Source organism: Cnephaeus nilssonii (genome assembly GCF_951640355.1).
Source record: "Cnephaeus nilssonii genome assembly, chromosome: 19".
NCBI classification, from domain to species: domain Eukaryota; kingdom Metazoa; phylum Chordata; class Mammalia; order Chiroptera; family Vespertilionidae; genus Cnephaeus; species Cnephaeus nilssonii.
This window is the reverse complement of record NC_137090.1, coordinates 4193345-4215279: the sequence shown is the minus strand read 5'-3', so window position 1 is coordinate 4215279 and position 21935 is coordinate 4193345. Positions and strand designations below refer to the sequence as shown.

Here is a 21935-nt window from a genome sequence, read left to right as displayed (position 1 = left end):
CAGAGTCCCAGAACCTAGAACTCTGGCATGAATGAGCCTTTGGACAATTGGGCGGTTGAGGCCTAGACTCTCAAATCAGTGTGCTGTGCGGTCGGTGCAGTGACAGGCCAGGAGCCCAGCCCAACATAGTCACCACCAGCGCTGCCTCCTGTGGCTCCGTGACACCTGTACCGGCCCTACCACATTCTAGCTGTGTGACCGGACAAGGCCCTCGAGGCACCCCTGAGCATCGGACTCCTCCAAAGTAAAATGGCCCTGACCGGTTTGGCTCAGTGGATAGAGCGTCGGCCTGTGGACTGAAGGGTCCCGGGTTCGATTCCGGCCAAGGGCATGTGCCTTGGTTGCGGGCACATCCCCAGTAGGGGGTGTGCAAGAGGCAGCTGATCGACGTTTCTCTCTCATCGATGTTTCTAACTCTCTATCCCTCTCTGTGAAAAATCAATAAAATATATTTTTTAAAAAATAAAATAAAATGCAGACTCAGCCTCTGGACAAACCCCTAGGCCCCCTGCCCTCCACCAGATGGGGAACCTGGAGCCGGGCCCAGTGAGGCCCAGGGGGACAGGAACGGCCAGGCGGGTCCCTCACCGAACACCCCCGCCCCCCGCCCCTGCAGCTGCCGGCACCATGGAGATCGTGTACGTGTACGTCAAGAAGCGCAGCGAGTTCGGGAAGCAATGCAACTTCTCGGACCGCCAGGCGGAGCTGCACATCGACATCCCGCCCAACCCCGAGCTGGCGGAGCAGTTCATGGAGCGGAACCCCGTGGACACGGGCATCCAGTGCTCCACCAGCATGTCGGAGCACGAGGTGGGTGTGTGGTCCGGGTACCTCTATCCACCTGGAGGCCAGGTAGCGTGGCCCAGGGCGGATGCCGGAGGGTGAGGGCAGGATGGCACAGAGCCCCACCGCGATGCTCAGGGCCGGGGAGCTGGCGGGACACCCTGCATGGAGCAGCCCCAGGGCCAAGGGAATGTCAATCAAGACATTCTCTCTCCCGGTGGCTCTGGCCTCACCTCTCAAATTCTTTCTAGAATCATTTTAGGCATTTGGGGCAGGGGACGAGGTGTTCTGAGGGGGCAGAGTACTATATCCACAGGCAACTGCCCAGCTGTGAAAAATCAGGGTTGCACCCTACCTGGTTTGGCTCAGTGGATAGAACGTTGGCCTGCGGACTGCAGGGTCCTGGGTTTGATTCTGATCAAGGGCACATGCCCGGGTTGTGGGCTCCATCCCCAGTGGCGGGCATGCAGGAGGCAGCCAATCAATGATTCCCTCATCGTTGATGTTTCTGTCTTTCTCTCCCTTTCCCTTCCTCTCTGAAATCAATAAATATATATATATATATATATATATATATATATATATATATATATATATATATTTTAAATATATTTTATTGATTTTTTCCAGAGAGGAGAGGGATAGAGAGCTAGAAACATCGATGAGAGAGAATCATCGACCAGCTGCCTCCTGCACACCCCCTACCGGGGATGTGCCCGCAGCCAAGGTACATGCCCTTGACCGGAATCGAACCTGGGACCTTTTAGTCCGCAGACCGACGCTCTATCCATTGAGCCAAACCGGTTTCGGCCAAAAATATATTTTTAAAAAAAGAAAAGAAAGGAAAAGAAAAGTCAGGATTGCCCTAGAAAGTTCTGGGGAGAGGGGCTCGGAGATCAGAGAACTGGGTCACGGTGCTGTTCATACGCCAGCCAGCGCCCCGCCTGTCTGAGCCAGGTGGCCAGCTCCTGATCGCGTCGGGAACTGCTGCGAGGAGATCAGATGGACGGAGAGAACCCATTTATCACGACCCAGACCCCCTGGCGGACCGCACCTTTGATTCATCAAAACACGCGGTGGTGGTTCTGATAACTCACAGTCCCACGAACGGCGTTGCTCGTGGTCCCGGGGCTAGCTGCCGGCACGGGGCCAGGGCTACGTTGTCCCTGTCAGAGAGATGGGCCCGAGCACCACGTTAGGGACTGCTGTCAGCAGCTGAGCCTGGGAGACTTCTAACTTGAGGGAGCGCTTAACAACGCAAGGGAGCCGAAACCGGTTTGGCTCCGTGGATAGAGCGTTGGCCTGCGGACTGAAGGGTCCCAGGTTCGATTCTGGTCAAGGGCATGTACCTTGGTTGCGGGCACATCCCCAGTGGGGGTTGTGCAAGAGGCAGCTGATCGATGTTTCTCTATCATCGATGTTTCTAGCTCTCTGTCCCTCGCTCTTCCTCTCTGTAAAAAAACAAAAATATATATATTTTTTAAAAATACAAAGAAGCCCGGCCAGCGCGGCTCAGTGGTTGAGCATCGACCCATGAACCAAGAGGTCACTGGTTCGATTCCCGATCTCGGCACCTGCCTGGGGTGTGGGCTCAATCCCCAGGAGGGGGTGTGCCAGAGGCAGCCGATCAACGTTTCTCTCTCTCCCTCTCCCTCCCTCTCGCTCTATAATCAATAAAAACATATTTTTTTTAAAAAAAATGCAAAGGAGAAGCAAGTGACTGCTTAACGAGAACGGGGTCTCCCCTGGGGGCGATGCAGAAGTCCTGGAACTAGACGTGGTGGCGGCGGCACAACCTTCGCGTGCCCAACGCCATGACCTGTGCACGTGAACTGTTTAAAGTGGTAAAACTGATGTTATGTGTCGTTTACCACAATTTTACAAACGGGGGAAGATGGAAGGTGGCAAAGTGCTAGGTTTAAAGGGTAAAACTACCTCCGTCCCCTCCTCCCTGCCACAGAGAATGGGCGAAGCCAGCCCACATGCCTCGCTGGTCCCTGTGACATCGCACATGGAGGGCAGAGAGGCGGGCTCACCCCCCTTCCTTTGGGCTCTTACGGAGCAGATGGGTGCAACTCAGGGGGTTTTCCTTGGCCTCTGGCGTCAGCTGCAAAGATGGGGTACGTCCATGGCTGCCTGTGACCCCCTGAGGACCCCTGACCGCCTTCCTGGTACCCGAAAATCGTGTGGCTTTGACCAGACACCCCCTCGGTCCATCCTGAGCGCTCGGGGCTCGGGACCCCGGTGGGGGGAAGTGGCTGAATGCTCACACCAGGGCCGGGGGCCCTCACCTGGGGCTCTCTCTTCAGGCCAACACAGAGCGATTCGAGATGGAGACCCGGGGTGTCAACCACGTGGAGGGGGGTTGGCCCAAGGACGTGAACCCCCAGGAGCTGGAGCAGACCATCCGCTTCCGGAAGAAGGTGGAGAAAGACGAGAACTACATCAACGCCATCATGCAGCTGGGCCTGGTAAGGCCCCTTCCGCCCCGGCGGTCAGAGCCACGGCCATCGCTCAGGCTCCCCAACGGCATGGCACGCCTAGATGTGCCTGGCCCTGTGCTCGGCTCCCGTGGCCGCTCAGCTGCCGCAAGGAGCCTTCTACCGGGGAGCAGGCACATCCACCCCACAGCAGACCAGAGGGGAAGGCCGGGAGGTGCAGGGGCCGAACAGGCTCTGGGAGGAGTCTGAAAAGTGGCCCCTGTGGGCAGAGAGAACCCCAAAGAACCCCACCCGCCAGCTTCCCACCGCTAGGGAACATTCTTTCACTCGGCACATTGGGACCACGCTTCTGGTCTCTGCCAGGCACAGGAGAGATTGCAGAAACGAAATTCACATGCATCCTGCTCCAAAGAGTTTATGATCCAACAGAGGGCCAAGACAAACACAGAGATATCACCACCCCACGTAGAAATAAAGGATGCTAGAGGATGGGTGACTTGCCGTTTTGCCCCATTAGGAGAGAGAGAGAGTCCATTTCCTGCTGGAGGGGATCGCGGAGGGCTTCCTGGAAGAGGTGGCACTCGAGCCGGGGTTTTTCCATGAGGGGCATTTGGGATAATGGGGAGGGCTTTCGGGGTGAAGGAACAGGAGATGGGTGCTCTATGTGGAGTCATGGATACTTCTGTTTGCCGGGAGCAGTGTTTTGTCACCGTTTTTCTTTTTTCTTTTCACTTTTGTCCCCAAGGAGTCTTTTTAGATATTCTTTTCCTAATTGCCTCCCCCCATGAAACGCCAGTGCCATAGGTATGCCGTACATCCGTTCATGGACTGTACGTCTGTCTGTGCTTTGTATAGAAAAAGCAGTATTTACTGTACGTCTGTCTGTGCTTTGTATAGAAAAAGCAGTATCATGTACTGTACGTCTGTCTGTGCTTTGTATAGGAAAAGCAGTATCATGTACTGTACGTCTATCTGTGCTTTGTATAGAAAAAGCAGTATCATGTACTGTACGTCTGTCTGTGCTTTGTATAGGAAAAGCAGTATCATGTACTGTACGTCTGTCTGTGCTTTGTATAGAAAAAGCAGTATCACGTACTGTACGTCTGTCTGTGCTTTGTATAGAAAAAGCAGTATCATTCACCACTGAGAACCAGTTTCCGCCCTGTTGGGGGCACTGCTGCCTCATTGGGAATGCACGGGCTGAAGGGTGGGGAAGGGCCACTGGCTATGTCTCAGCCCTCCCAGACCTCATCTCAGCCCCGGTCAGCCAGCAGGGCCCCCCCCCCACCCCATTCCCGCTGAGAGCTCCGGTGTGTCCCCCTCAGATCATGGAGCACTGCATCAAGCAGAACAACGCCATCGACATCTACCAGGAGTACTTCGACGACGAGGACGCCGTGGAAGTGACGGAAGAGGCCCCTTCCGCTAAGACCATCAATGTTTTCAGGTATTTTCTAAAAATTGGTTTCAGAGAGGAAGGGAGAGGGAGCGAGAGAGAGAGAGAAACTTCAAGGATGAGAGAGAATCATTGATTGGCTGCCTCCTGCACGCCCCCTACTGGGGATGGAGCCCACAATCTGGGTGTGTACCCTGACGGGGAATCGAACCAGTGACCTCCTGGTTCATAGGTTGACACTCAACCAGGGAGCCAGGCCAGCTGGGCTTCAGGCATTTTTAGAGTGACGCAGGTGCCGGCCAACCTCGGTCCCCTCTGCGGGCGGGTGTTCCCAATGTGACCATCGGGCATGTTCCCAAGGTTCAACACGTGAGACCAAAACAAGGTGCAGGGCAGCGTGCAGCGAGCACCGCTCCGTTTGAAACACTCCTGGGTGTCTGTGCCTGTGTGCATGGGTACGTGTATGTGTGTACATGTGTGTATGTGCTTGCATATGCAGAGAATACCTGGGGCTTCGAAAGTGTCTAGCCGCAAAGGCCAACCCTGGGAGATTCATTTGGCGACCAGAACCCCCGGAGGGGTCTGACCTCGGCGGAATGACGCATTACAAATCATCCCGTCCAACCCCCAGAGGAGGAAACGGCCCCCAGGGAGGGGAAGTGCTCGGAGCACATGGTGGGTGGGGGACCCAGCCAAGGCTGGAACCCTGGTCTCCTGACTCCTCCAGGGAGGAGGGACGGGGCGGGGGGTGAAGCACACACTGAGACAGCAGGTTTGTTCATTCCTCCTGTATTCTTCAAGGAAACAGTCTCAGTTTGGGGCCCTTGTCTTCAATACTTAACTCTTTCTCATGCTCCCTCCCCCGCTTGCTCTTTAAATGAAGAAATTTTTATTTTTAGAGCAATTTTAAGTCCACAGCAAAGCTGACCAGAAAGAACAGTTTCCATACACACCCCTCCCCCCACCCACTCACACAGCCTCCCCCACTGTCACCATCAGCCCCAGAGTGGCAGGTACATTTGTCCCAGTGATGAGCCAACTTTGACACATCATCGTCACCCTGTCTGAATCTGCCCCAGGCTGCGGTAGCAAAAGACCATAAAAAAATATCATAGAAAACTAGATAGCTTAGGAACTACAGAAGTCTATTTGTCACCGTTCTGGAGGCCGGGCGTTAGGTTGGGTTCTGTGTCAGGTGAGGACCCACTTCCTAACTCACAAACACCCACCTCCTCGCTCTGGGGTGAGGCTGCTCCTGGAGCCCCATTTAAAAGGGCACTAATCGCATCACGAGAGCCCCACCCTCCTGACCTAATCACCCCTCAAGGCCCCCACCTTAATGCCATCCACATTGGAGATTAGGTCTCAGCAGATGAATTCGGGGCGGGGATGGGGCCACACATACCTTCAGCCTATAGCACACCCCAAATCCGTAGTTTACAACTCACTTTGAGCTGTCTGTTCCATGAGTTTAGACACAATTATCATACACAATAGCTGCACTGCCCTAAAAATCACCCGTGTCTCACCTATTTATCCCTTTCGCCCCCAAACCTTTGGCGACAACTAATTTCTTCTCCAGTCTCCATGGTTTTTACCTTTCCCAGAATGCCATGGCCTCAGGCATACAGTATGCAGCCTTAGCAGGTCGGCATCATTTTTTTTTAATACTGAATAATATTCCAATGCATGAATGGATCACAATTTATCCATCCACCTACTAAAGGACATTTTGGTTGGTTCCAAGTTCTAAGAATTAAGAATAGCTCAGTGGTTGAGCGTCGACCTATGAGCCAGAAGGTCACGGTTCGATTCCCGGTCAGGGCACATGCCCGGGTCGCAGGCTCCATCCCTAGTGTGGGGCGTGCAGGAGGCAGCCGATCTATGATTCTCTCTCATCATCGATGTTTCTATCTCTCTCTCAATAAAGCTGCTGGAAACATCCATGTGCAGGTTGTGTGGGGACGTACGTTTGGGGCTCGTTTGGGCAAATACCAGAGAGCATGATTGCTGACTTCCCCATGCCCCTTTTATTTTAATATTAACGGGTATCAAGCCTCAGGCTCTGAACCTTCAGCAAGTGAAAAAGGCAAACTGGAATTTAATACTACGTTTCCATTGTTGTAATTTGTTAGCTTTCATTTATGGCTGGTGGGACTGGTGTTTTGATTAAGGGAGTCCTATAAATTTGGTTTTGAATAAATTTCTCTGAGTGGATGTTTATGCTTCAACGTGTTTGAATATTTTAAAGAAAATCTTTAGGAAATAAGACATTTGGGGAGCCTGGCACTCCAGCTTTCTGCCCTTTGCTGCCCCCCTAAAGGGACCCCCAGGAGATCAAGCGGTCGGCCACACACCTGTCCTGGCACCCGGACGGCAACAGGAAGCTGGCGGTGGCGTATTCTTGCTTGAATTTTCAACGGGCACCTGAGGGCATGAGCCACGACTCCTACATCTGGGACCTGGGTGAGGGGCGGGAAGGATGAGGGGGAGGACTCGGCAGCGGGAGGGGGCTCCCCCAGGGAGGGACCGGGACCAGGAGGAAGCCTCTCACTGCACCCCTGTCTGGGGTTCAGGCGCCGTCAAACCCGGGGAGCAGGAGACTCGCTTTATTTCCAGATCTGTAATCAGGGCATTCAAGACCAGACCCCACAAAGTCCCAATTGTGGGCCCCTGGAGAGTGGGTCAGATAGAATCCCAGCAGCCTGAGAAGGGCCCAGGCGAGGGGGTGGGGGGGACGGGGCCTCCCCTCTGACCAGCTCTCCGGGTGCTTGTCCTGAATGCCTGGCCAGGGGGGGCAGGGTGTCCCCCGGGGAGCACCCCAAGGGCGGAGCCTGGCAGGTGGGCGTCAGGCTCTCAGACGCCCTCATTGCTGTCACTGAAAATAAGCGTAGGCCGTGGTTACTAGGGGCAGGTGCCGAGCTCGGACCTGAGCATGCTACCCTCCGGAGCAGCACAGCGTGCTGGGGGCGGGCCCCATCATCCCCAGAACACAGACCAGGAAACTGCAGAAGCCGGGGGGCAGGGGGGGCTTGGCTTCCGTAAAAACCTTAGGGTAAACCTTCGTTCCATTCCAAACCTGGGAAATGGACTCATTACAATCACAGACACACAATTCCAATTCCCCTAAACAAAGCCATTAGGAGAGTGCCTAGGGCCAGATATTCTGTTCCCCCCACCCCGGCCCGCCCCCCAAGAGGGCACAGCCTGGAGAAAAGCTGGGGCTCCCCCTCCTGCAGACGGGGTTGAACTGTTTGGCTCTGTCCTTTCCTTTCCAGGCCTGGTGGGATATACACTGAGTGGCCAGATACTTATGACCACCTGACGTTTGTAGGCAAATTAGCTATAATTTCGCGCTGAAGTTGCTGGAGGGCCAGACCATTATAAACAGGGAAGCAGGTTGTTTACCACGACAGCAGAAGTGATCTTTTTCTGAAGATATGGGTAAACAACGCGATTTAACAGCCTTTGAACGTGGGATGATTGTTGGCGCTCGGAGCCTTGGAGCGAGTATCAGCAAAACAGCTGAATTCGTTAAACGTTCGAGAGCAGCCGTTGTTAAAGTGTTTGAAGACTGGACTGTTAGCCGAAAATCTGGGTCTGAACGTGCGAATTGTGGCCGTCAGCGACTAGTCAATGTTAGGGCAGAACGGAGAGTGGCAAGACTGGTACAAGACAACAGAGGGCCACAGTGCATCAGATTACTGCAGATCTTAATCAGGGATCCTCTCAAATGATCTCTGAACACATAATCATCTGGCCACTCAGTGTCTATATACCAGTACACACACACACACACACACACACATATAAAATAAAAGTGTAATATGCTAATTAGACCGGAGTCCTTCCAGACGAAGCCGGGGCTGCGAGGGAAGCCCGGGTCCCAGGTGCCAGAGGGAAGCTGGTGCCAGCAGCCGGGGGAAGGAAGGCCCACTCTTGCACGAATTTCGTGCATCGGGCCTCTAGTATATAAACATGTTATATATATCCCCCCCCCCCCCCCCCCGCTTTTTAGAAAGCCCCAACAGGCCCGAGACTGTCCTGAAGCCATCCTCTCCTCTCGTCACCTTGGAGTACAACCCCAAAGACTCGCACGTGCTGCTGGGAGGCTGCTACAACGGGCAGATCGGTGAGAGGGGTCCCAGCGCTTAGCCAATGGTCACCTGGATGAAAAGACCTTTTGCCCTGGACAAGCTCTGCGTCAAGTCAGATATGCGCAGCCTTGCCAGGGGGGGTCTCGGGAGCCACCAGACAGTTCCTGGGACAGAGACCCACTCCGCGGCCTCCGGGCGGCCAGGCGACCAGTTTCACGGGGAAAGGGGGTGCTGTCTCTCAGGGCAGCCGCGGGATGGGGAGTGTAGGTCGTCAGTAGGGCCACTTCGATGGGACAAGACCCCTGTTCCTACAGGAGCGAGCTGTGTCTGAATCAGCACTCTCTGGTGGCCGCAAGCCTTCGCCTTGTTTTTGGAGTTCTGAAAACGTTGAGTGTGACAGTTTTGCTAGTTTTCTCAGCCTTTATGGAGGGAGGTCCATCTTCAGAGGTCCTTGCTGATCACACATCCAGAAAATGATTCTTTAAAAAAATGTTTTTATTGATTTCAGAGTGAGGAAGGGAGAGGGGGAGAGATAGAAACATTGATGAGAGAGAATCATGGAGCCACTGCCTCCTGCACACCCCCGACTGGGGATCTATCCCACACCCCCCCCCGCTTGTGCCCTGACCAGGAATTGAACCTTGACCTCCTGGTTCATAGGTCGATGCTCAGCCCCTGAGCCACACCAGCCGGTGAAACGGACTCTTTTGATTACTAATGAGATCGCACAAACCCTGCCCACATGGGCTCTGAAGGTCCCTGCCCGCCCTCCGCCTCAGGCCCTGGGCAGCCTGCCTGCACCCCAGGCCGGACTCCCCGAGCCTGGAAAGGGTTCCCCGCCCTCCTACCTGCACAGGCTCTTACCCTCCCTTCTTCCCCAGGAGCAGGAGCCAGCCTGGCTGGGGGAGTTCTCAGAAAGGCGCTGTGGCCAGGCTGCCGCTTGGCGCTCCGAGTCCCCGGGTCTCCCTCTCAGACCTGCCTCCTCCTTCCTGGAGAGGCCGCCGGGTTAGGGAGCAGACAGACGTGGCTCCCTGGTCTCCCTGCCCCATCTCCTGGGGGCCAGGCCAGCCGACTGAAGCAGAGCCGCTCTGCCATGTTTTATTCAGGAGCCCTGCCTCACTCATTATTCATCGCCCCTCCTGGTGGCCTTCGTGCGCTCCCCCAGCCCAGGCCCTGGGCTCTGCTGCCCGTAGGGACCGCCACCTGGGAACCTTGCGTGCCTCCCCCCTACCCCCCGCCGTGAGCGCTGCTTCTCCCCAGCAGGGCAAGCTTGGCCGGTGCAGGGCAAATGCTTTAGACGTGGACCCCATCAGTCAACTCTTAAGTGTCAAGAACTTGGGTTTTACAGAATCAGCTTTCCTAGAAATGGCTCTGACTGAGGGGGCTGGGGGGGGGAGGGGGGTCCTCACTGCTCATCGTGGGAAAATGGAAACAAAATCGATTAGGACAAAAAGGAGATAAGCTTCGGGTCCTTCTCGGTAAAGCAGAAGAGGTGAAGCCCTAACGGGTGGGAGGGAGGGCGAAGCTCCCTCTGGGAGTTCTGTTTCCATCAGAGGCAGCAACGGCCGCAGGATAAAGGGGAAGGAATTTGTGCAGCAGGAGAGGCTCACCTGCATGCTCCTGCCCCGGAGCCTGTCCCCGGGGTGCAGGCCTCCCCTCTCCCTGCCGGGCTCACTCTATCCCAGGCTCATCCTCAGTCTCAGTGCCCTCTCCCCTCCTCCAGGAAGCCCTCCTTGACTACCCCCGTGGGCCCCCCACCAGGGAAATCACATCCCGGGCTGTATTTGCAGGTCCCCTTCCTGCCTCTCGGGGACAGTGTTTTCTCAGCGGCCTCCCCCGGGCCCGGGGGGCGGGGGTGCTCAGCACGTGGCGGGGGCTGGGCAGAATGAATGAATGAATGAATGAGTGACTGAAGCGTGCAGCCTGGGAGTCACTCCGCGAAGATTGTGTGGGGGCTTCAGGGGCTGGCAGGAAACTCGGCTGGTATGAACCCAGCCCTGATTCTGAGAAGCCACGTCCCGGCCAAACCAAGAGGAGAGCACCCTGCCCCTGCTCCCCCACAGGAAAGGAGGCCTTGCCCTGTTCACTGGCCCCTCATTTCCCCCGCCAGCCTGTTGGGACACCCGGAAGGGCAGCCTGGTGGCGGAGCTGTCCACCATTGAGTTCAGCCACCGAGACCCCGTGTATGGCACCATCTGGCTGCAGTCGAAGACGGGCACCGAGTGTTTCTCGGCATCCACCGACGGGCAGGTACCCACAGACGGGCGGGTACCCACAGACGGGCAGGTACCCACAGGCGGGCAGGTACCCACCGACGGGCAGGTACCCACAGGCTCAGTGGATAGAGCCTCGGCCTGTGGACTGAAAGGTCCCAGGTTCGATTCCGGTCAAGGGCATGTACCTTGGTTGCGGGCACATCCCCAGTAGGAGGTGTGCAAGAGGCAGCTGAATTGATGTTTCTAACTCTCTATCCCTCTCCTTTCCTCTTTATAAAAAATCAATAAAATATATTTAAAAAAAAAAAAAAAAAGGGCAGCCGCCGTCCCAGGAGGCACCGCCCACACCGCGCTCTCCGGCCAGGGGAGGGTCTGCGCACAGAGGCATCTGCCTCCGCCCTCTGTTTGCGCACCCTCCACGGGCCTCTGCACCTGATGTTTCCCTCCGTGTGGCGTGGAGATGGTTTCAGAGTTCATAAGCATTGCCCTGTGCCTGTTAAGGAGAGCGTCGGGTATGGCATCATTTATTTCAGCGGATTTTAATATTTTGTTGTGACCAAAAAAATGTAGCCAAGAGTGTATTTGCACACACATGGTTGCACACATGGGCAGGTACATCGACGGCATGCGGCCCTGGCAGTGGGCTTTCTGGGTCAGAGTGTATGAGCATGTATAACATTGCTATCATGTGCCATCAGGTGGGAGCCTGTAAAAAGAGGGATGCCGGGGCCCCCAGCTGGCGATTTCGATGCCATGGGTGTGGGGTGCAGCCCCAGCATCTGCATTTCATGACGCTTGCCCATGACTCTGATGGCCAACAGTCACTCTCAAAGCCTGTTTGTCCCTGGGGGTCGCTGTCTCACCCGCTTTTGACCAGAGTGACTGACGCCAGGGAGCTGGAGGAGGTGAGGGGGACCTAGGCCAGGAGACTCGCGGGGCCCCGGGTCTCACGCTGCCCCTCCTCCCCCCAGGTCATGTGGTGGGACATCCGGAAGCTGAGCGAGCCCACCGAGGTGGTGATCATGGACATCACCCGGAAGGAGCAGCTGGAAAATGCCTTGGGGGCCATCTCCCTGGAGTTCGAATCCACCTTGGTGAGCGTCCCTTCCTCTCCCTTCCCCTGTTCCCGTCGCCGGGGCAGCTGGAGCCAAGAGCGGGGCGGTGGCTGGTGTATCAGATGCTTGTGGAGCCGGGGCTGCTGCTGACCTTGTGCCCTGCGCAGCCCCAGGGAGCACCATCCCAGACCTGGTGGTCCTTACAACAGCGGTCCAGCAGGGGGCAGCAGAGCTTCTTGAGGAAAGAAGCCGTGATCATTCCGGAGAAGTCACCGGCTGGGGGCGGGCGGAACCAAGGCAAGCTTCAGACAGGACCGGAGTCCAGAAGCGCCCACTCCATGTCGGAGGCCAGGCTCTGCCTCGGCCTCGCGTGGGGCCCTGGGAGGGTCACTTCACTTCCTGTAGGGAAGGAGGAGGTGTTGGAGAAGTGAGGCCAGAGAAGGCTCCGAGGAAAACCACAGCACATACCTGGGAAGGAACAGTAAAAAAATATCAAAGGTGGCCCAGCTGGTGGGGCTCAGGGGCTGAGCATCAACCTCTGAACCAGGAGGTCAAGGTTGGATTCCCAGTCAGGGCACATGCTTGGGTTTCGGGCTCGATCCCCAGTAGTGGGGGGTGGGGCGTGCAGGAGGCAGCGGATCAATGACTCTCTCTCATCATTGATATTTCTATCCTCTCCTTCTCTCCCTTCCTCTCTGAAATCAATAAAAAATCTTTATTAAAAAAACAAAAACCTAACATAGCCCTAACTGGTTTGGCCCAGTGGATAGAGCGTCGGCCTGCAAACTGAAGGGTCCCAGGTTCGATTCCGGTCAAGGGCATGTACCTTGGTTGCGGGCACATCCCCAGTAGTGGGTGTGCAGGAGGCAGCTGATCGATGTTTCTCTCTCGTCGATGTTTCTAACTCTCTCTCCCTCTTCCTTCCTCTCTGTAAAAATCAATAAAATATATATTTTTAAAAAACCTAACATAAAATTTACCATGTTAACCATTTTTTAAGTGTACAATCCAGTAGCGTTAAGTACATCCGCGTTGTTGTGCAATGGGTCTCCAGCACTCCTTCATCTTGCAAAACTGAAACTCTGTACTGTACCTATTAACCAACTCCCACCGCCCCTGCCCCAGCCCCGTCTACTTCCTGTCTCTGTGAATTTCACTCCCCAGGCACCTCCTTTAAATGGATTCTTACGGTGTTTGTCCTTTCGCGACGGGCTTATTTCACTTAGCGCCATGTCCTCCAGGTTCACCCACCCGGTTGCCTGTGTCAGAATTTCCTCCCTCTTTAAGGCTGAACAATATTCCGTTGTGCGGATGGACCACGTTGTGTTTATGCATCTTCCGTCCATGGACACTGGGTGGCTTTCGCCTCTGAGCTGCTGTGAACGATGCTGCCAAGAACTCGGGTGGACAGTGTAGCCAGTTTTGCGGGGAGCAGCGAGACTCGGGTTTTACAGTATTCATTGAACCCGTGGCTTGGTAAACAGACGTTCGGGGTCTTTATGGCAGGATGCCTGCGGGCACAATGCTGCTGCGTGAAGAGGGCTGGTGATGAGAGACTTCAGAGCTAGGAGAGTCGGGGACCCCCCTCAAGCATGGGGCCCTCAAGCAGGTTCTCCAGAAGGGTGGGGTCCGATGAAGATGGGAAGAGTGGGGGCAGCCCCCTAGGCGCAGCTGGGACACAGCCTGAGCAGAGGCTTAAACCCCAGAAGGCTGCTGGCCAGGCCGGCTGAACCCCGAGCTGATGTTTCAGGGAGCCAGCCACTCCTGTGTCACCCCCTCCGCAGCCGACCAAGTTCATGGTGGGCACCGAGCAAGGCATCGTCATCTCCTGCAACCGCAAGGCCAAGACGGCGGCCGAGAAGATCGTGTGCACCTTCCCCGGCCACCACGGCCCCGTCTACGCCCTCCAGAGGAACCCCTTCTACCCCAAGAACTTCCTGACCGTGGGCGACTGGACCGCCCGCATCTGGTCGGAGGAGAGCCGCGAGTCGTCCATCATGTGGACCAAGTAAGGGGGGAGAGGGATGCAGAAGGGTGGAGGGGACGGAGAGGGCCCAGCCCAGCCCAGCCCAGCCCAGCCCAGGAGCGACCTGAGTCTTTGTGTGCCCACAAACACCCCTCCACAAGCACCCGAGCTTATGCTAGGAAGTGGCCTGAAGGAGGAACACACTTCAAAGCACCCAGATGAGTAATAATAAAGCCATGAGTTCGCTTTGCTGACCCTCAAGACAACCCCAGGAGCAGGTAGCCTTGTTCCCGGAGCCCTAATTGCAGGTGTGAGGGAGCCGAGCTACAGGGAGGCGAAGACGCGTGCTCCTGGCCACCGCACTTGGTTTACCCACTTACATGCCCATGGACTCGGGCTGCTTTCGCCTCTGAGCTGCTGTGAATAGAGAGGCTGTGAGCTCGGGTGGCCAGCCTAGGCCAGTTTTGCAGGGAGTAGCTGGAGGTTGGGGGGGGGGGGCTCTTCGAGACCCATGTTTTACGTTATTCATTCAATCATTTCCTTAATCTATGAACACATTCCGGAGCTTTCTGGCAGCATGCTAAGGGGACACCTGCTGTTTTCTGCAGCGGCTGCACCAGTTGGCATTCCCCCCCCCCCCCCCCACAGCGACAGAGGGCGCCCTTCTCTCCGCGTCCTCGCCAACACTTGGCTTTTCTAAAATACCCGTTTCGCCCGGCGAGGCACTGTCGCCTCGTGGTTCTGACTTGCATTTCCCTGCTGATTCGTGGTGTTGGGCACCTTTTCATGCACCTGCTGGCCATCTGTATAGCTTTTTTTTTTTTTTTTGGAGAAATGTCTGCATGGGTCCTTTGCCCATTTTGTAATTGGGTGATGGGGTTATTATTATTATTATTATTTTTGCTATTGGGTTGTACGAGTTCCTTGTATATTTTAGATATTAACCACTTATTAGATATATGGTTTGCAAATATTTTCTCCCAATTCGTAGGCTGTCTTTTTTAAAAAACATATTTTTATTGATTTCAGAGAGGAAGAAAGAGGGAGAGAGAGAGAGTGAGAGAGAAGCATCAATGATGAGAGAGAATCATGGATCGGCTGCCTCCTGTACACCCCCAACTGGGGATCAAGCCTGCAACCCGGGCATGTGCCCTGACCGGCAAATGAACCGTGACCTCCTGGTTCATAGGTCGATGCTCAGCCCCTGAGCCATGCCGGCCGGGTGTCCTTGGCTGGGCAGAGGCTTTTTGGTGTGATGTGGCCCCCCTTGTTTATGTTTGTGCTTTTGGGGTCACATCCAAAACCTCACTGCCAAGACCCCTGCCAGGGAGCGTTCCCCCTGTGTTTCTTCTGGGCGCTTTGTGGTTTCAGGTGGTACGTGTAAGTCCTCAGTCCACTTCGAGTTGGTTTCTGTGCATGGCGTCAGATAAGGGTCCGGTCTCCTTGTCCACTGCAGAAACCTTTGAGAGTCTAGATCAAACCTCGTTAAGAGTGGAACACGCTCCTGGTTTAATGTGAGGCGTTCTCTGGGCACATCCTCCCTCTAACTCCTTCAGCGAGTCCTGGGACGGGGGCCCTGGGCCAGGTCCAGCACCGCACGCCTGCCCCCTGCAGGTGGCTCTGGAGAAAGGCCAGCGGCCGGCCCGTGGGAAGGACCTGTGTGAGCTGTGGGTGGGCGAGGTGGGCATGGCTAGAAGTCAGACGCAAGAAAGAACTTCCTGGCCAACAATGAGACCCTGCAGCTCGGGAGGGGCCAGGCGAGCAGAGCTGAGGCTCAGGAGCCTCACCATCCCTGTCAACCGCAGTGGCCCCTGACGGGGGCCCGGCTGCCCGCAGGTATCACATGGCGTACCTCACGGACGGCGCCTGGAGCCCCGTGAGGCCGGCGGTCTTCTTCACCACCAAGATGGACGGGACGCTGGACATCTGGGACTTCGTGTTCAAGCAGTGTGACCCCGCCCTCAGCCTGAAGGTCACGCACACCCGCTCCCCACGCACCCAGGTCAGGGGTGGGGAACCTTTTCTCTGCCAAGGGCCATTTGAATATTGATAACCTCGTTCACAGGCCAAAACCATCCGCTTAAAAGTTAGCCTGCGCTATTTGGTCCAACATTTCATGAAGGCGCCCCTCATGCCTTGGCAGGGCCAGACCAAATGATGTTGTGGCCTTATACAGCCTGCAGCCGGATGCCCCCCACCCCTGACCTAGGCCCTTGGGCCCTGGTGGCCTGGATGAATGTGAGGCTGAAGGGGGGGGGGGGCGGTGGGGAGACTAGGTGGAGATGAGGCTTGGGAGGGAGTGACGAAGGGCCTGACAGCCAGTCTCTGAGTGTGCACTTCCTCCTGGGGGTGGGGAGTCTCCGAGGGTGTGTGAATGGGGCCGATTGGCCAGCCTCCTGGGAGCCGGGGAGCCAGCCTGAGGCTCCCCGGCTCCTCTCTCCGCCTCCACGCGGGCCTGCCTGGCCCTCCCCGCAGGTGTGCGACGAGGCCCTCTTCTGCCTCCGGGTGCAGGACAACGGGGGTTTCATCGCCTGCGGCTCCCAGCTGGGGACGACCACCCTGCTGGAGGTGTCGCCGGGGCTGTGCAACCTCCAGAGGAACGAGAAGAACACGGCTTCTTCTGTGAGTGCCGGTGCCAGGGCCGAGGTGCCCGCCAGCTCACCTCCCACCAGGGCCCTGCAGGGCAGGCCTGTCCGAGGGACACGGAGGGCCGCTCCCCCTCACCTCCTGGGAAATGGGGGACATTCTGGGGAGGCCACGTGGTGTCCTGAAATGCGAGCTGGAAATGGGTGCTGGGGGCACTGGGGAAGCTGGGGGCTGAGCTCTGTCACGGCGCCTCCCCCTGGCAGGTGGCCCTGGAGGCACACCGTGGAGCCCACGATGCTGCAGACCCCTGGTGCTGAGACCTGGGAGGGCCCCCTGGCCGTGCCTGAGCCTGTGGCCCCCATCTCTGAGCTGATCCTTCCTGGGCCCAGGGCCGCCATATTGTACAAACCCAGGGGGCGCTCTTCACGCTGTCATCTCTGTCCTTAGGACCCCTTAGAATTGAGGACCTCACCGTCCAGCTCCCACCTCCGACCCTAATATTTAGCCCTCTGTTCTTTATTATTAAGATTTTTATTGATTTTAAAGAGGAAGGGAGAAGGAGAGAGAGATAGAAACATCCATGATGAGAGAGAATCACGGACCGGCTGCCCCCTGCACGCCCCACACGGGGGATTGAGCCCGCAACCCGGGCCTGTGCCCTGACCGGGAATGGAACCGTGACCTCCTGGTTCCTAGGTCAAGGCTCAACCCCTGAGCCCCGCCAGCCGGGCTAGCCCTCTGTTCCTGCGGTTAGCCCCGAGGGCAGGCCTCTTTGGGAGCTGTTGTGCGTAGAGCGAGGAGGACCCCGTCTGGCCCTGTGCCAGGAGCCCTGGCGGCCGCCCCCTTCCCACGGCCTCTCTGCCCCTGTTCGGCGCAGATATTTGAGCGGGAGACCCGGCGGGAGAAGATCCTGGAGGCCAGGCACCGGGAGATGCGGCTGAAGGAGAAGGGCAAGGCGGAGGGCAGGGAGGAGGAGCCGCGGGAGGAGGAGGGCGCCATCAACCTGGAGGAGCTGGTCGCCAAGGCCGAGGAGGAGTTCTACGACGTCATCTATTCGGAGCTGAAGAGGAAGGAGACGGAAGCCTTGAGGAAGGAGCCCACGGACGTAAGGGCCTCGGGCGGGGCCCAGGTGGGCGGGTGGGAGGCATGGCACAGGGGTTCTGCCTCTTTGCTGACCTCCTGGGTGACCTTAAGCAAGTCACCTTATCAGGTGGACCTCAGTTTGTCCATCTGGCAAATGGGAGGCATGACTCCCTTCCTCCAGAGGAATCCAAGTCCCCAGGCGGACGCGGCCTCCCGAGGGCAGGAGCCGTGCTCTGTGCTTGTGGGAATCCTCCTCGCCCACCCCCCGGGGGCGCCTGGAGCACCCACGTGACCAACTGAATGAGGGCCGTGACGTCCACGGTCTGGAGGGCGTTCTGGTGTCAGGGTGTGACCTGAGCTGAACGCCTGTACCCGTGGCCTGGCTCTCAAGCACCCTCGAGCGGTAACAGCTGGGCTGGCCCCTTCCCTTCCCGGTCCTTTCCTCTTCCCTCAGAACATAGGAGATTAGCCCCAAAGGGAGTGTCTGGTGCCCTCCACGGCCCTCTTCCACAGCGGGCGCAGGAGAGGGGGACTGTGCGTGTGGGTCATCGCCTTGAGAGACCCACAGCTCAGATACCAAGATGGGCAGGTGCAAACGGGCAGCAGGGAAGCGCAAGCACCGGGGAGCGCATGTCCGTGTCTCCCTCGTGGGGGAGGCCAGCGGCATGGTCTGGGGGCGTGGCCCAGTGCAAAGTGAAAACGGGAGCCCTGGCTCCAAAAGTCTTGAGAATTTCAAGACAATGACAGCAGGACATGAAAGCAAGTGTGGGCCCTTGCCAGCACAGCCTCGTGTGTCCACTCAGGGTGCCCGCACAGCATGCTCACACACGGTGCCCACACAGCATGCTCACACACGGTGCCCGCACACGGTGCCCACACAGTATGCTCACACATGGTGCCCGCACAGGATGCCCGCACACGGTGCCTGCACAGGATGCCCACCCAGGGTGCCCGCACAGGACACCTGCACACGGTGCCCTCACAGGGTGCCCACACAGCATGCTCACACACGGTGCCCGCACACGGTGCCCACATACGGTGCCCACACATGGTGCCCACACACGGTGCCCGCACAGGGTGCCCACACAGCATGCTCACACACGGTGCCCGCACACGGTGCCCACATACGGTGCCCACACATGGTGCCCACACACGGTGCCCGCACAGGGTGCCCACACAGCATGCTCACACACGGTGCCTGCACACGGTGCCCACATACGGTGCCCACACACGGTGCCCACATACGGTGCCCACACATGGTGCCCACACACGGTGCCCGCACAGGGTGCCCACACAGCATGCTCACACACGGTGCCCACACACGGTGCCCGCACAGGATGCCCGCCCAGGAAGCCGGCCCTGCTTGAAGACTGTGTGGCAGGTTGTCGGGCGCTAATGCGTGGCCGCAGTGACGGAGGCTGGTGAACGCACGGAGAGGAAGAGGCTTCCATCTCTGGCTTCTCCCGCTCCGCCTCCCTCTCACAGGGCCTGGGGGGAGGTGTGGTTCACAGGCGCATTCTGTCTGGAAGGCCTGGGTCCGAGCGGCTTTGTTCTCACCCTGCCTGTGTGTACCGGTGGGCGGGCGCTCCCTCCGTGTGCGGCGGAGGTGAGATTGGACCCACAGCCCCAGACTCCCCACCCACCACCTCTGGGCTCCCAGCCCTCCGAAGGTGATGCCCACATTGGCCACCTCACAGTGCGGTGCGGCTCACACCCCCCTTCCTGGTGGGGGAGGCCCCAGACACGCCCCCCACGGCAGCGTGAGCACCGGACACAGCAGCTGGGCCTCCCGAGGGGTCACGGTTCAAGAACTCGGCCCCTCACTCCCCACCCCCCTCCTCTAGTCTCTCTCAGTCTCTGCACTTGGCCAGCATTTCTGGGGTCCGAGCTTAGAAGGCCCTCCCAGGTCCTTACAGCCATTATTCCAGCCCCAGCCGCAGCCACGGGAGGAATATGGGGAGGGGGCCAAGGACCCTCAGGAGCACCAGCCGGGTCACCCAGGCAGCAAGCGGCAGAGCAGGGCTTGTACCTGAGCCTGTGGGACACCCCACTGCCCCCACTGTCCCCATCGTCCCCACTGTCCCCATCGTCCCTGCTCTGAGCGGCCGCCAGGCCCTTGTGGCCACGGTGCTGGCACCCTGGCCTGGGCCAGGTGGCTGCTTTTGGCCTCGGGGTTAACTCCCCCAGGGGCAGGGGAGGCCTGCCCCCCGCCCCCCATGATTCTGTGCTGTCTTTCTTTGGCAGAAACAAAGTCCGGAGGAGGGGGAGGAGGCGGAGGTTGAGGTCGAGGGCGAGGCCGAGGGCGAGGAAGAGGTGGAGAAAGAAGGCGCTGAAGAGACTCCAAACTAAAAGGTCAGGCCTGCCTGCAGCCCCCTCCCCCACAGGCGCCTCCATCTCCTGCCTCTCCGCACGGCCCTGGCTTTATAAGGGGGGGGGGGGGGGGGGCTGATCCCCTTCCTTAAAGTGTCACTGGGGGAAGGATGGGGAGCAAAGGGGCCCTGAGCCCAGTCCCCACGCCCCACACATCGCTGGCCCACGCTGACTCACTGAGCCCGGTCCCCAGTGACCCCTTGGAGGGTGGATGGGGGGCACACTCACCCCTAAGATGGGAGCCCCTGTCCCAGCCACCACGGCCAACCCCACTTCGGGCCTCACACAGCCTGGCCCTGCGTGTCCCCTTCAGCCTCTCCAGGGCTTTCCCGGCCGTCACTTTCCTTCACCTGCTGGCCAAGCCTCCCCGGCTCCTCACGGCCCAGGCGGGGCCTCGGACGGACCTGTGGCTGGGGGCCTCCTCCCTGACCCTCCCCGTCCACAGCCGCGTACAACCCGGGACGGAAGGAGTTCCATTCTGCGAGGCCTCCCCGAGCGACAGCCCGGGCGTGCGACCTCCAGGAGGGTGGGAGCCGATCAGAATCAGCTCGGCTGTTCTTGGGCTCTGCAAGCTTCCTGTGGTCTTAATGAAATTAAATTATAATTAAATTAATGATAACAGTGCTCACACTTACCAGTAGTGCTTATTACGCAGCCTGCACCGAGAGCTTCCCACGTGACCTCGTGTCATTCCCTTTACAAGTCCCCGGAAGGTTTGTACTCGATTATCCTCCCTCTGCAGGGGAAGAGCAGGGTCCAGGAGTGGTGGTGGTGTGGTGTGTGTGTGTGTGTGGGGCGGGGGGACTTGGCCAGGTGACAGAGTGAGTGAGCGGCAGACGGACAGGAGGCCAGGCAGATCCGTCCCAACCACCTGTGGGCCCGGCACTGGGTCGCCCTGAAACCGTGGCACAGCCGAGCATTCGGCAACCGTCATCAGAAATGTCACAGGTCACCAGAAATGTCACAGGCAAGAGGACACTTCAGAGCCAGGCTTGTCCCAGGAGAAGTTCCCGACCACCATTCACTCTGTGGGTGTCAGGTGGTCCCTTCTGAAAATGCGTGTGCTGAGAATCTTATTGGGGAGAGACCCGCTGGCTGCTCTTGTGCCCCAAAGAAAAACAACAACATTGAATGTCCACCGTGGCTAGACCCTGAAAAATAGTCTTCGCAGGTCACACTGACTGGGCCCTTGAGCTTCAAAGTAGAGTGCCTTCAGCCTCGTCCATCCCCGAGCCACGGATGTGCCCAGGGAGACGCACAGGGCGGGAGCACGTGGCCCGAGTCCCACGGGAGCGAGGGGCAGACCTGGACTCCAGCCCACAGTCCCGCCCCAGGTGCGGGTGCAGGTGTGTGTGCAGGTGCAGGCACATGTGTACACATATGTGATTATAGGGGTGCACAATGGAGGGGCGTTCCAGGCAGAGGAGAGAAGGCAGCGGCGGCTGCTGCTCTATGGACTGACAGGGAGACGTCCACGTGGCTGAAGCGCAGTCACCGGGGCTGGAACCAACCTGGGAACACGCAGGGGCCAGGCAGGCAGGGCCTTGCAGGTCCCGGTAAGCATTTCCGCCTTTCTCCCAAGATCATGGAGAAGCAGGGAAAGGTGTGGTCAGATTTGCATATACATATTTTTTTTAATTTATTTTTTTTACAAAATCCTTGGGCTGGTCATGGATGATGGCCTGGATGGAGGTAGCCCGGAGGCTGGTCGGGAGGAGATGCTGAGAGAAGATGGTGGCCCGGGTGGAGTGACGGCTGGTCACGTACCCGTCTGCACCTCTGTTACCTACATTTGACACGTTAAAGGGGTGTATCAGGCGGAGGCACCGGCGTGAGCCCAGGCCTGAAAGCAGGGCCCGGCACCAGCCTGTGTCTGGGACCCTCGGTCAAGGTGGGTGGAGCCTGAGTCCACAGAGCAGCATGATAGAGAGGAGGGGCAGGA

The 21935-nt window shown here is 57.8% G+C and overlaps 1 protein-coding gene across 1 annotated transcript; it reads left to right on the top strand.

Moving 5' to 3' along the window:
* Nucleotides 1–627: 627 nt before the first annotated feature.
* DNAI2 (dynein axonemal intermediate chain 2) lies at nucleotides 628–19972 on the top strand (the record flags this gene model as incomplete). Its single annotated transcript, XM_079798633.1, has 12 exons — nucleotides 628–810; nucleotides 3093–3254; nucleotides 4550–4671; nucleotides 6944–7086; nucleotides 8639–8752; nucleotides 10828–10967; nucleotides 11905–12027; nucleotides 13773–13996; nucleotides 15791–15926; nucleotides 16430–16576; nucleotides 17418–17645; nucleotides 19868–19972. 12 exons carry the CDS (start codon nucleotides 628–630, stop codon nucleotides 19970–19972), a joined length of 1827 nt encoding a protein of 608 aa, XP_079654759.1.
* Between the last annotated feature and the right edge of the window lie 1963 nt (nucleotides 19973–21935).